The sequence below is a fragment of the Canis lupus genome, chromosome 9, assembly GCF_003254725.2.
Source record: "Canis lupus dingo isolate Sandy chromosome 9, ASM325472v2, whole genome shotgun sequence".
In the NCBI taxonomy this organism is placed as follows: domain Eukaryota; kingdom Metazoa; phylum Chordata; class Mammalia; order Carnivora; family Canidae; genus Canis; species Canis lupus.
Window position 1 is genome coordinate 39,908,971 of NC_064251.1, and position 12,252 is coordinate 39,921,222.

Below are 12,252 nucleotides of genomic sequence, written 5' to 3' on the forward strand. Positions count from 1 at the left end.
GTCATCTGAGGTGACCCCTAGGGGCTCACGATAAATAAGAAATGGTTATACTGACCTGAACAGAGTTCCCACCGTTCATGCTAGCATGACCTCAGGTACCCTGCCCCCAACTCCCCTACAGGACAGGTTTGCCTTTCTTCCTACTGTCTGCAGATGAAGACTCCGAGACCCAAAAGAGGGAGAGGAGGCAGCTCTGGCACCAGGGTCTGCGTGTGCTTTGGGCTGTAGGATGCACCAGAGCAAGTGTTTCAGGAACACCCTGGGTTCTATAACCCCAGACCTGATTTTTGGCAGTGGTTTTTGCATTGCAGAAGTGCCCTTCTACAATGCAAATATCCACAAGCCATGGCCTCACCAGCCTGATATGACCCAGGACCCAGGAATGCCTCCCCTGCCCCAGGGTGGGGGAGAGGCGCTGCGAATGGGGGCCAGCCGAAGCCTGCGGCTGCTTCCCTGGTTAGGGAAGGGATGAAGAATGGAGGGAGGGCGAGGGGCTGGCTGCTGGCCACTGCTGTGTTTAAAACAGCAGCACGTTGCTAGGAGGCATTGAGGGTAAGAAAAATAAGACCCCAAACAAAACAAAACAAAAAAACCCCCAACCTCCAGAAAACAGATCTCCGGGAAGTCTTTGGCACAGTCTTAACCGCCCTTCCCAGCAATGAGGCCTGGCTCTAGGCAAGAGAGGAAGGAGACAAACCAAGCCTATCGCATTTACTGAGCCCTCCGGCAGGCCCACAACTTTTGTTCTGGGCACTTCCACCCTTGCACCCTTGTAGAAGCCCAGCTGCAGAGAGGTGACACAATTACTCCCATTCTGTAGATGGAGAAGCTGAGACCCAAGGGGACAGGCAGGCAAATGCTTCTGGGTTACTCAGCCTCGCCGTAGCAGGGCTGAGATTCAAACCTACATTTGTGTGACTCGAAAAACCTATCACCATTCTCTGACCTGACATGGCTTCTTCTGAGGCTTTCCTGGAGTCCAAGCTCTGGCAGTGACCCCTGGGATCCGGCCCCTTGGCCGCAGCTGCCAGCTGAGCTGGGAAATGAGGAGGGAGACCGGGCGTTTGTTGAAAATGCTGAGGGAGATCTTGTGTCTCTCACTTCTCCTACCAGGCCACTTTCCCCAAGACTCTGACACTCCTGGACCCCCAGGGGGTCAGAAATGGCTGTGGGCCATAGGCAAGTCCCTTTTGCTTTTCAGGCCTTAGCTGCTAAGATAATCAAGACAGCTCCAAACACTGAGCCTTGGGCTGCAGGCTCTGGACCTCTCATCCAGAGGTCCAGAACCGAGGAGTAGAAAGAGGTCCGGCCAGGGCAAGTGGCAGAGCCAGCACTCAGATCTATCTCTCTGGTTCTAACGGTGGGCTCTTTGCCATATGGTGGTACGTCTTATGATGGCTGGCAATCACTTCCCATCCCAGGAGTCCCACTCAACAGCGCCCTTCAGCATTGCTCCTATCTGCAAACCGCCCCCAAACAAGTCATTACTGAGAACCTGGCTTTGATCATGTCACTCCCTCACTCCAGAACACTCAATAGCTCTCCAGTGCTCCATGGAATATAGGGGCAAAGCTATAAGGGGTCTCAAAAGAGCATCCAGGTAAAGAACTACCAACCATATGCCCGGCATTTAGCCCCCTCTCCTGCTACTCCTTCCCAGGCAGCCTTGGCTCTCCCTTGGTGGAATGACTTTGTAGGCCAACAGCCATTTTTGCTCTGCGTTTCTGTCTTCCCCAGGGTATCAGACACACAGTAGATAGTGACTGATTAGTCTTCAGAGGCAGAATTCTCAAACCTTGTTAAGGCCTCTCGAAATGGTACCTCCTCTGTGAAGCCTCTCCTGATCTCTCGAATAGTTGTGAGATTTCTCCTTCCACAACCTCTTTGTCCCTCCTCTCTCTCTCTCTCGCTTTGTCCCTCCTGACACACCTATGACTACATTGTATCAGAGTCTGTGTGGACATGGCTCATCTGCCCAGGCCATCACCTTAGAAGCTCCTCTTGGGACAGGCACCATATTTTCTTCATTTTTACATTTAACATGATGCCTGGCATGTACTACTAACATTAATAACAATGACAGTGACAGCCATGATTTGGGGCACTTAATATGTATCAGGCACTATTCTCCATATCTGACATGAAACATGGACTCATTTATGTAGTCATAACAACCCGTAAGTTGGGTACTTTCATAATCATTTGCAGATTAGTAAACCAAGGCACAGAGTCACACAGGAAGTGACAAAGCCAGGCTGATTGGTTTTAGAGTCAAGTGCAGGGAAGAAGTGAGGGTACAGGAGGAGAGCTATGGGCATCAGGACTAAAATAAAACAGAGGACAGCCTACTCCTGCCTCCACGGGAAAGATTCCTGGTGCCCAGCACAGGGCATGACACATAGTAGGTGCTCAGCTAATAGAAGTGATTCTTGAGGCAATCAGATAATTCAATAGGTGCTCAGACATAGGCTTGTGGTCAGTGGGGGCTGCTGCAGGGCCTGAGTGGGGAGCCCAGCCCCCTGCACCATGCCAGGTCCCCCATTTCTCATCCCACTACCTCCCCCAGCTCCAGCCTCTCTTCTCCAGCATCTCAGACCTCTCATGCACGGGGCAGGCGGCTGGCAGTTTTTCTCCTGCAGAGAACAGCCACAGAAAATTGAGATCATTTCTCTGCTGTGTTGGCAGCTGAGAAAATGGTAATTTTTCCTATTTTCAATCCAAGAATTCCTTCCTATTGAACAAAGGCCCCATACCACCTCTCTTGCTCCCGGAGGGACCCGGCTAGGGAGGGTGTGGTTTGCCCCCAGGGCAGGTCACCTCCCTGCCCCAGAGATGTGGCTGCAGTGGTCACAGGGTGGTAGGCGCGGTGGTAGATGGAGGGAGGCCACCAACTGAGCAGACATAAAACAGGGACAGCAGAGAGGTCAAAGCAACAGGTGATGTGGAGTTACTACGGGGCACTCAGGCATCCAGGGAAATTAGATTTTGCTTCCCTGAACACAGAGCCTGCACACATCCGAGCTGTCACACTTCCCAAATCAGAGTGGTGTAAGATCACTGTCCACACAAGGGCCTATGATCCCCCTTGCCCCCAGAGTGGATTTTTCATAAAGGGAGATGATTAGTTAAAAATCAGAATATATGAAATAAACCGGAGCTAGCTGAGCATCCCAAATGCCCCAGCTGAGACGAAGGCACTGGCGTCTGGCTTCTGCCACCGAGGCGATGGTGGGGGTTTGAGCAAGAAGAGGCCGCAGAAACACCCCTTGCTGCAGCCCCATTTTACAGACAAGAGGTCCAAGCCCATCGGAAGAGGCCTGGGCAGCCACACGGCTCCTTTGGCGGGGCAGGTCTGGACATCAGCTTGGCCAGTCCCTGGATGGTCCCTGCTGCAGCTGGCTCCCTGCACACCCTGGTCCTGCCGCCGGATGGGGAGGCTGCGGGGCAGCAGGGAAGGCAGCCACAGCCAGGATTATGAGAGTCAATTGGCCAAAGGGAGCCAGACATTGGTCCCCTCCCTGCTACTCTGGGTGGCGGTGGGAGGGGGCAGTCCCTGACCTTGCAGGGTCTGGAGTTCTGCAAGCCTGCAGCTGCGGATCAGCTCAGGTCACTCCTGCTCCAAACCCTGCTACGGCTCCCCCTTGCCCTGAGCCTACATGTCTTACAAGAGCCGCCCTCTCCCCCACCCATTTACCCCAACTCTCCTCATCTCACAGTGTCCAGCCCCTCTGGCCTCCTCACCATCTCTGAATGGTCAAGCCCACTCCTGCCCTAGGCCTGCCCTCTATAATATTCGCATACAGGTGCTTCCTCACCTCCTTCGAGCATGCTTAATGACACTTTAGGATACCAGCATTCATTCTGTACTACGCAACCCCTCCCGGCACACACACGAATTCCCAATTCCCCTTACCCTACCTTTCTTATTTTCCTTAGCCCTTTCTGCCTTCTAACATATTATATAATTCACTTGTTTAATATGCTATCTGCCCTCCTCCCCGCCTTCCACAAGAATACAAGCTCAATGAGTGCAGAGATTTTTGTTATATTCCCTGATAAAGATAAATGACTAGAACAGTACCGGGACCACAGTAAGCACCAACTGAATACTCACTGACTGACAGGGAAGGTGTCTATGTGCACAAGTAAACGCACAAGAGTACCTTCACTGACTTATCTGACAAATCATTAAGTGCCTGTTTTGTTCTAGATATCCCAGTAGACTGCGGGAACACAGCAGCAGGAAGAGGCCAGGTCCACTCAGGCTTACGGCCAGCAGGGAGGCCATGCAGTGCAGGTACACACAAGGCAAATCGGTGATGAGTTGCAGAAGGCGGTGGGTCTTTGTCCACCTGAGAATCAGGGTGGGCTTCCCAGAGGAGGGCTGGTTACACTCTGGCCTGAAGGCTGGGCAGGAGATAGATATGGAAAGTTGTTCCGGTCAGAGGCCGCAGCACGTACGGAGGCTCTGACGTGGAAAAGAGCACTATTCCTTCAAGGGACTGAAAGAAGCCTAGACAACAAGGGGGAGAGGGGCTCAAGATGAGGGGGACTCACTTGCGCGTCTGCCTGTCCATGTCTGTGCTTATTCCCTGTATTTGAGAGACAGAGAGGGATGGCAAGAAGCCTTCCGTATTCAGGGTGGGAAAATGACCTCAGGAGCTGGTGTGGTGAGGACTCCGTGGGGCCTCAGTTTCGCCCTCTGTAAAATGGGGATCACGATAGCTGCCTGTGCCCAGCGGCTACTGTGGAGGTCAAATGAGATGGTGGACCTGAACTCCAAAGAAGCATGGGAGCTCTCAAGCGTGTCCAGGTGTGCCCGTGCCTGTGTGGTTGCTCACGCACGCGTGTGCCCATGCCGCGAGCTTCCAGCAACACCGTTCTCCTGCCGTGACAAGTCTGCTGCATCATCTGTACCAAGCCACCAAAAATACACTCGCTTCTGGCCCAGAGCCATGCTCTCCAACAGCCCTGGGGGCGGCGGGGAGCAGAGGAGGAGGCCTGCGAGGTGGGGCCCTCCACTTCTGGGCCGATGTGGCCATCTTGTTGCCCAGTGTCAGACTGTCACCACACAAGGGGACAAAAGACATCTGAGGGCTGGGGCTGTGCCTCCTTTATCAGACGGGCCTCTCTGGCATGAGACTGTGTTCCCTTGTACTAGGCACTCCTGGGGTGGGGTGGGGGCAGAAAGCATCTTCCCTCCTCTCCTTTTCTCCCTCAAACAGGGAGGTTGTCACTCAGTGTGGCCGTGACTCCTTCTGGGCAAGGGTTGGCCCCCTCTGGGGCCAAGCCCCTGGGCAGGGGTTTAGAGTTCAGGGTGTCCTGGTTGCCAGGAGCCTGCCCTGTAGGGGCTGATGCCATTCAGACCTGGATTCTTGGATGAAGACGCCTTTGAAAACCTCAACTGTTGTGAGTGTCATCCTGTTTATCAGGTGACCCTGGGCACCTCACTCTCCTGGCTCTGAGGGCCCTGAGGATCCTGCCCCGGCATCCTGCCCCCTGTGTCTGGGGTGGAAAGAATGGGAAAAGTCCTCCAAAAGAAGAGAGCAGCCAGTTGCCCATCCTCACAAGCCAAAACAGTGTGGGCAAGAATGCAAGAGGAGAATGCAGGAAGGACTCAAGGGTGATAAAAAGCAGAACTTTCCAAAGGCAAATAATCCTCTAGATAACTTAGGCAAAAAGGGATTTTCTTCCATGACCTTTTCTACCTATTCCTTGCCCTGAATCATTCACTCTTGCATTCACTCACGCTTGCAACTAGCCTTGGGCACCACACAATTGCTTCTATCATCCACTTTATCCTGCTGGACTGTGCACCAGCCCGTAGGGCCTGGGGTGGACGTGTGTGCGTGGGGAGCTGAGGCAGGAGGGGCTGAAAGGGGCAAATGGGACAGAGGAAGGAGAAAATGATGTCTGGCCTCTCTGCCTGTGTCCCTGGTAGGGCTGGTCCCCTCCCTGTTACAGCACTGGCTTCCCCTGCCTCAGTGCCTCTCTCCTCGGGGTGGGCTGGTCTTCTCCCAGAGATGGGTGCAGTAGCTAGCACAGTGCTGGTGCTTCCTGCTATGTTGCCCCATTCTTGGGGATGGCTGGAGTAGGCAGGGCTGACCCAATTGATGGTCAGGAGGCCCACTTTTCATGTAAGAAGACAGAAAAGGAAAATAGAAAGAAATGAATTCATTTTCTTAAAACAAAACCACCACAACTGGTTCATTAATCTCTTATTAAAATTCTGTGCTGAATACTGGCAAGGAAGAAGTAAGGAGGATCCTGGGGAGGGGATGGGGAGAAAGAAACGGATACCCTCGTTAGCATCTGCTGTGGCATCATCCGAGGGAAGCCCCACATGGAGCCGAGAAGCATAAGAGACAAAACGGCAGGCTTGTCCATCACAAGAGACAAGACAAAGGGAAGGGGATATGACGGGCACCGTCCCCTCATCCATAGAGGAGGAAAAAACTCAGGGAGGGAGATGGCTTTACTGTGGTTGCACAGCAAGTAGACAGCAAAGTTAGGATTTGAACCCGTCTCCTGTTTCCTGGCGACTCTGGTTTCAAACTGCCTTGAATTTTAGAATCTGGGCCTTTTTCTAGTCTCAACTGGACTTGGAGCTCATGAAAGGGAGCTGAAGGCCCGGAACCCCTCCACTCTCCCTTGTAGTGCTTGGCGAGGCTTATTAACGCCACTGGTGATTGGTTCTCTTGACTGGTTGGAACTCGAGGCTGGCTTGAGGCCAGAAGTGCATCTTTGGACAAAGCCCTGGAGACGGGATAACAGAGGTAGGCAGGATCTCTGCTGAGTGGCCTGGAGCCAACCACCAATCCGGGAATCCCCTCTGGGCTCTGGTGCTGGTTCTGATTCTAGAACAACTGGCAGGGTGACCTTGGCCAATCCCCTTCCCTCTCTGAGAGTCCATGTCCTCATCTGCATGAAGGCTGGAGTAGAGGCTCTGTGTGGTTCTTTCAGTTTCAAGGTTGTGGATGACCATCACCATGTGTAGGGCTGCAAAGCCTGCCTTCCCCCACTGCCATGCAGCCCCCTTCCCCTGCCCCAGGTGGGTGGGCAGACCCTGGTGGTTGGAGTTGGTGCCTCTAAGGGTCTCAGTTTCTGCAGGCTCATGAGCCCTCACTGTCAATCTCAGGCCTGGGAGCCATCCATTCCAGACAAGCCCCCAGCGAGGGTCTCGGAAATGGCTCAGGTCCTCCCCTCATCTTCCACCGTGGCCTTACCTCCTACAGCCACGCACTGAGTTATCCTCAGGATTCTAATAAAGCTCATCTTCTGCCACCAAGTTTATAACACATCCCCACCTACTGGTCTCAAACATAACAAGGCTGTGTTGTGGTGTAGGGCTCCATGTGGCCAGGATGAAGATGGGTGTGTGTGTTTGCAGGGGGGAGGTCAGAGCATCACTGCTCATTCCCAGCAGTGAGGGAACGTCCCAAGGGTCAGTGCTGAGTTTGTTCTGCTGTGTCCCTCCTGCCTCCCCAAAGGAGCCCAGAGCTTGGGCCATCCTGTGGGGTGGGGAGAGCATGGACCCAACCCACCAGGGAAACTCAAGTTTGCCAGGCTGATGACCAAAAGGTGAGGACACAGGCGTTTGAGGTCGTGTAATCAGAGTGCCATGGGACATTGCGTTTATATCCTGTGGGGCAGGGTTGTACTGTGTCACTTCAGATATGCATATCCTGTGTGTGCCCCTCAAGAGGGCGTGGCATGGCTCTGCCCCATTCCTTTGCTGTCTTCCTGGTATCCATGCCTATCCTCTCCTGGTCCCAGCTTCTCCCCCACACCCCAGAGCTCTCTTGTCAATATCCACTGGGAGGGCCCCACAATAGAGCTGTCCTCCCACCTCATTCATTTCTTCAGAGCACCTACTATGTCTGGAGAATGTGGCAAAAATGAAGAACACATGGCACCTGCTCTAAATGCAAGTATGCGGAGACGAGGAGGGGCGTACTCAGAAATATGCCCACACACCCCCTCTGCACACACACACTGTTGGCCTATGAGGAGTGCCAGAGATGCAGCATGAAGAGCCACGGCTGCTCTGGAAAGAGTACTTGCTTCTGTTGCAGGGTGGGGGCTGCTGGTGGGAAGCCAAGGGGCAACAGAGGCAGACTCCCTGGAAGAGATGAGGTTAGGATTGGGTTTTGATGGCTAGATATGGATTTCTGGAGGCTGGTATTCTAGAGGGAGGGGCTGGTGGGTACAAAAGCAGAGGGGCAGGGAGGTGAGCCAGGTGATACTTTCTAAGATGCATGGGGGACGAAGGGCGGGCAGTGCCACCAAGGTGATGACGTGGATTGAGATAAAATCATATAAGAGTTTTGATTCTTGGGCCAAAGAAGGGCTCCTTGATCCTATAGGCAGTGGAGAGCCAGTGATGAAGGTTACCGAGTAGGAGGCTGTGACATTATCAGCTCTGCCACAGATTTAACCAGCACCCTGCCCCCCTAAACTCCTAGTCAAACTAAAAATGGAGCAGAAAGCCTCCCCAAAGACCAGATGCGGGAAAGTGGCCTTCTCAGAAGCCTGGAGATGAGAGAGGTGTCTAGGCTGCCACCCCACCAGGCTAAGCTGGGCCCTGAAAGGTAGTGGGGCTCTTTTCACACATGGTATCTGCCCAGAGGTCCTGGCACAAAGTGAGAAGGGGAGGGAGGGGGGCACACTGCTTGTGGAAGATGGGAAACATGAGGGAGGCAGCCCAAGGTCACCCTGCCCGATGGCGCCAGAGTCAGACAGCAACCCAGGCTATTTGGCTCCCAGTCTGGCTGTGTTGGCAATAGCCTGCCAGGCATCCAAAACTACAACTCCCTCTCCCCAATCCCAGCATCTTTGAAGGGCTCAGAAATCCCAACCAAGAATTGGTTTGAAGTGAGACTAAATCCGTATATCCTTTTGTGTATAGAGGAATGGTTTGGGTGGGTGGGTGTCAGGCAGCCTGAAGGAGGAAAGTCCAGGGAAGATGGCTTTTTTTTTTTTTTTTTTTGAGGGGGAGGAACTTCTAGGATTCTGGCCTTATCCATCTTGGGATGGGGGGGGGGGTGTCTCTAAGCTTTGAGCATCTGCTGGTACCCTTCCTTGAGGATTGGGAGATTGAGGCATGGGATGGGGGCTCCAGGAAGGAGTTTGGAAAGGGATCCGGGTAATCAGGAGGGGAAAATGTGGGCTCAGTGGAGGACTCCCAGGCCACCCCTGCAAATAGCTTCTTTCAGCCGGCCAGCTAGCCCTGGGTCCTGTGTGTACAGGAACCATGCTAAGCCCACGGTTCTGCCTCCACCCCTCCAGAACTAACAGGGTACAGAGAAGACACGGACATCTAAGGAAAAATGAAGCAGATTGCTAACCCTCTAGAGGAGCAGCGCCAGGACAGCTAGGCCCTACTGGGGCTGGATGTGAGGAAGCAGGCAGGATTCTGGGTGGTGAGGAAAGAGAAAGGATCTTTAACAGCAGGCTGAGGGGTCAGGATGCTGGGCAGTGGACAGTGGGCTGCCCCAAGGTGGGGCCATGGCTGGGTTTTAGGAAGGGAACTCAGGCAACAAGACACAAGGCGCAGAGGGGGGCAGAACCACGCCCAGAGCGAGGCCTGGGCTCAGTTTCGTCCTGCTAGGCGGCCAGACTCCAAGCTCACTGGGGCCGGGTCACAGGCGAACCCCGGCAGCTCCCGGTCGCAGACAAGCAGAGCCCACGGCCCCACCTGCTCCCGGGCCTCAGCCTGGCACACGGAGCCCAGATCTCTGGTTCCCAGCTGCATTACCCCTGCTCCCCATCATCCCCGCCCTGCCCATTCTTCCGATAAAGCACTGAGGTTGGCAGTGTCTGGTGAATTGAACTCAAAACAGCTCCGGACCGGAGTCACCCCCCCAAGCCGGGAAGGACCGATCCACTCTGGAGGGAGGTCGGTCGGTTCCCCACCCCCTCCTAACCCCAGGACCCCGGATTCCCGGAGCCGATTCCTTTCCTTATTCTTCCACCCTTGAGAACGCGCCTTGGTGAGGATGTGAGGCAGCTGGTTTGAGGCGGTGGGCGCGCTCAAGGGGAGCCTGGGCCGGCTCCTCAGGACTGGGCAGATGTGGGGGAAAGCTGAGCACGACATATCGAGGGTCTTCCGTCCACGCGGAGAGCCTACTGCCCTCTCCATCTGAGTCCCTCTCCAGCCTGTCCAGCCTCACCCCTCAGTACGGAGCAACAAAGCCCTCCCCGAACCCCCCTCCCCGCCGCCGTTTAGGGGAACTGTGTCCCAGGTCTGCCGGTTTCAGGTTGGGTGGGGGCAGAGGGCCTCTCTCCCCCATCCTCCTCCTCCACCCCAGGTCTCTCCCTCCCCACTCGGTCCGCGCCCCTCGCCTCCTGGAGCGCCTCCCGCTTGCAGAGGGCCCGCTGCAGCCTCCTCCCGTCGGATCGGAGTTGTCACTCTGGGGGGGGGGGGGGCGTTCAGAGACCCTCGGTCCCCCGCCCGCGTCCCCGCCGTCCCGCTGCCAAAGCGCGCCAAGCCCGGCCCCTCCCTCCCCCACCCCCTTTACCGCGGAGCCCGGGGCGAGCCTGGGGAGCAGACGCAACAGATTGCAGAACGCGAGAGCGCGGGGCCCGCTCCCTCCGCGCGCCGCCCGCTCCCGCCGCCCGGCCTGCGCCCGTGGCCCAGACCCCCGCCCTCCGGGCTCGGCTCAGCCGGCCATTGAGATGCAGCTCACAGGACGGCGGGAGGCGGGCAGCGAGCCGCCGCGGCCCCCCGGCCCCCCGGCAGTCCACTTCCCTTCCCGAGGACCGCCGCAGGAAGCGAGGCTCCGGGCGGCGCGGCCCCGCACCGGCCTGCGCACCCGGGGCGGAGGAGACCCGGTCCCCGCGGACCCGAACCGGCCCGGGTCCCGCCGGCTGCGGGGGTGGGAGTGGGAAAGGGCGGCCCGGGCACGATCGAGCCGATCCCTTGGATCCCCCATAGATTTCCGTGGGCGGACACGCCCCCAGACTCGGGTTTGGACCCTTCCTCCTAACCAGGGAAGGACTGGAGTACCCCCCCCTCCCCTCCCTTTTCCTGGTCCGGGCTCGGTCCCCAGGGCGGGGCTCGCAGCCTCCGCTCCCGCCAGAGGACTGGGGGTGCTGGAGGTAACTCGGCTGTAGCCCGAGATGCCGGGCTGCGAGTCCGGGGGTGGGGGCTCGCCTTTCGCCCGTCTCTCGGTGCCCCCTCCAGCGGCGCCCGCCGCATCCTCACTCCCCAGTCCGCGCCGCGACACTTACCGTGGGCGAGCAGCGCCGAGAGGCAGAGCAGGGCGGCGCCGCCGCGGCCCGACATCCTGGGGGCCATGGCTGAGGAGGGAGCGGGAAGGGGCCGAGGGGGCAACAGTCGTCGACGACTTGGCCCCGGCCCGGGCTCGGTCACATCCAGCTCGGGGTGGCCGTGGCGCCCGAGGGTCTCCGCCGGAGCTCTGGGGGGCAGGGAGCGCAATTCGGGGACACTTTGAGGGGAGGGGGCGTCCCAGGCGCCGCCGGCTACACCCTCGGAGCTGGTAGGGGCGCAGCTCCGGGCGGGAGGAGCCTCCACCTCCCCGGGCTGGTGCCCCCTGCAGGATCTGCGCGGCGAGGGGGGAGCCGCACGTGCGGTCCCGGAGCCCAGTGGCCACCGGCGTCTCGGGGACCGCCTAGAGCCGAGAGCTGGATCCCGCAGCCCCGAGGCCCAGCTCGAGTCCGAACTCGCTCGAGGGTGCAGATTTCCGACGCAAGCCCCAGCTCCTTCGGTGTCGGTGGCAACCCCACATAGACAGCAGCACGGCTTCCTTCCTCCAAGCGCCCTGCAGCAGCCCCAGCATAAAAATCCCAGGTTAGGTGCAAATGAATGATTTCTTTCGCAAAGAAAGAGAAAATCCAGGCAACTTTAATCCATCCGGAGCAGGAAAAGTTTCCGTGCAGCGCTGAGACCGGCGACGCGGGTCGCCACCACCCCAGGCGACGCCGGGACAGAATGCCCGAGGCGGGCGGGCGGCCGGCGGCTCGTCCCCTCGCAGAGCTCGCGGCTCGGCTCCAGCGCGCTCTCTCCAGTCTCGACCAGGGCCCGGGCTCCGCGCAGGCTGGCTCGGCGCCGCCGGCCGGGGCAGCGGCTCCGCGGCTGGGGCGAGGGGGGTGCGGCCGGAGCCCGCTGCCCCGTGCAGACCGGGCTCGCAGGAGCGGGGCAGGGGACAACCGGCGCCAGCGCCCGACGCGCGCCCTCCCTGCTCCGGCAGCCTCCGCCAGCCTCCCGGCCGCCCGCCGCAGTCGGATGGC

General features: G+C 57.5%; 1 protein-coding gene across 1 annotated transcript in view; it reads right to left on the reverse strand.

Moving 5' to 3' along the window:
- Positions 1 to 11,975, reverse strand: part of TMEM132E (transmembrane protein 132E) — a 55,193-nt gene extending 43,218 nt beyond the window's left edge. Inside the window, exon 1 of the mRNA XM_049114224.1 lies at positions 11,233 to 11,975. Coding sequence (XP_048970181.1) covers positions 11,233 to 11,299 — 67 coding nt within the window. The 5' untranslated portion in view covers positions 11,300 to 11,975. The remainder of the gene's footprint in view (positions 1 to 11,232) is intronic.
- Between the last annotated feature and the right edge of the window lie 277 nt (positions 11,976 to 12,252).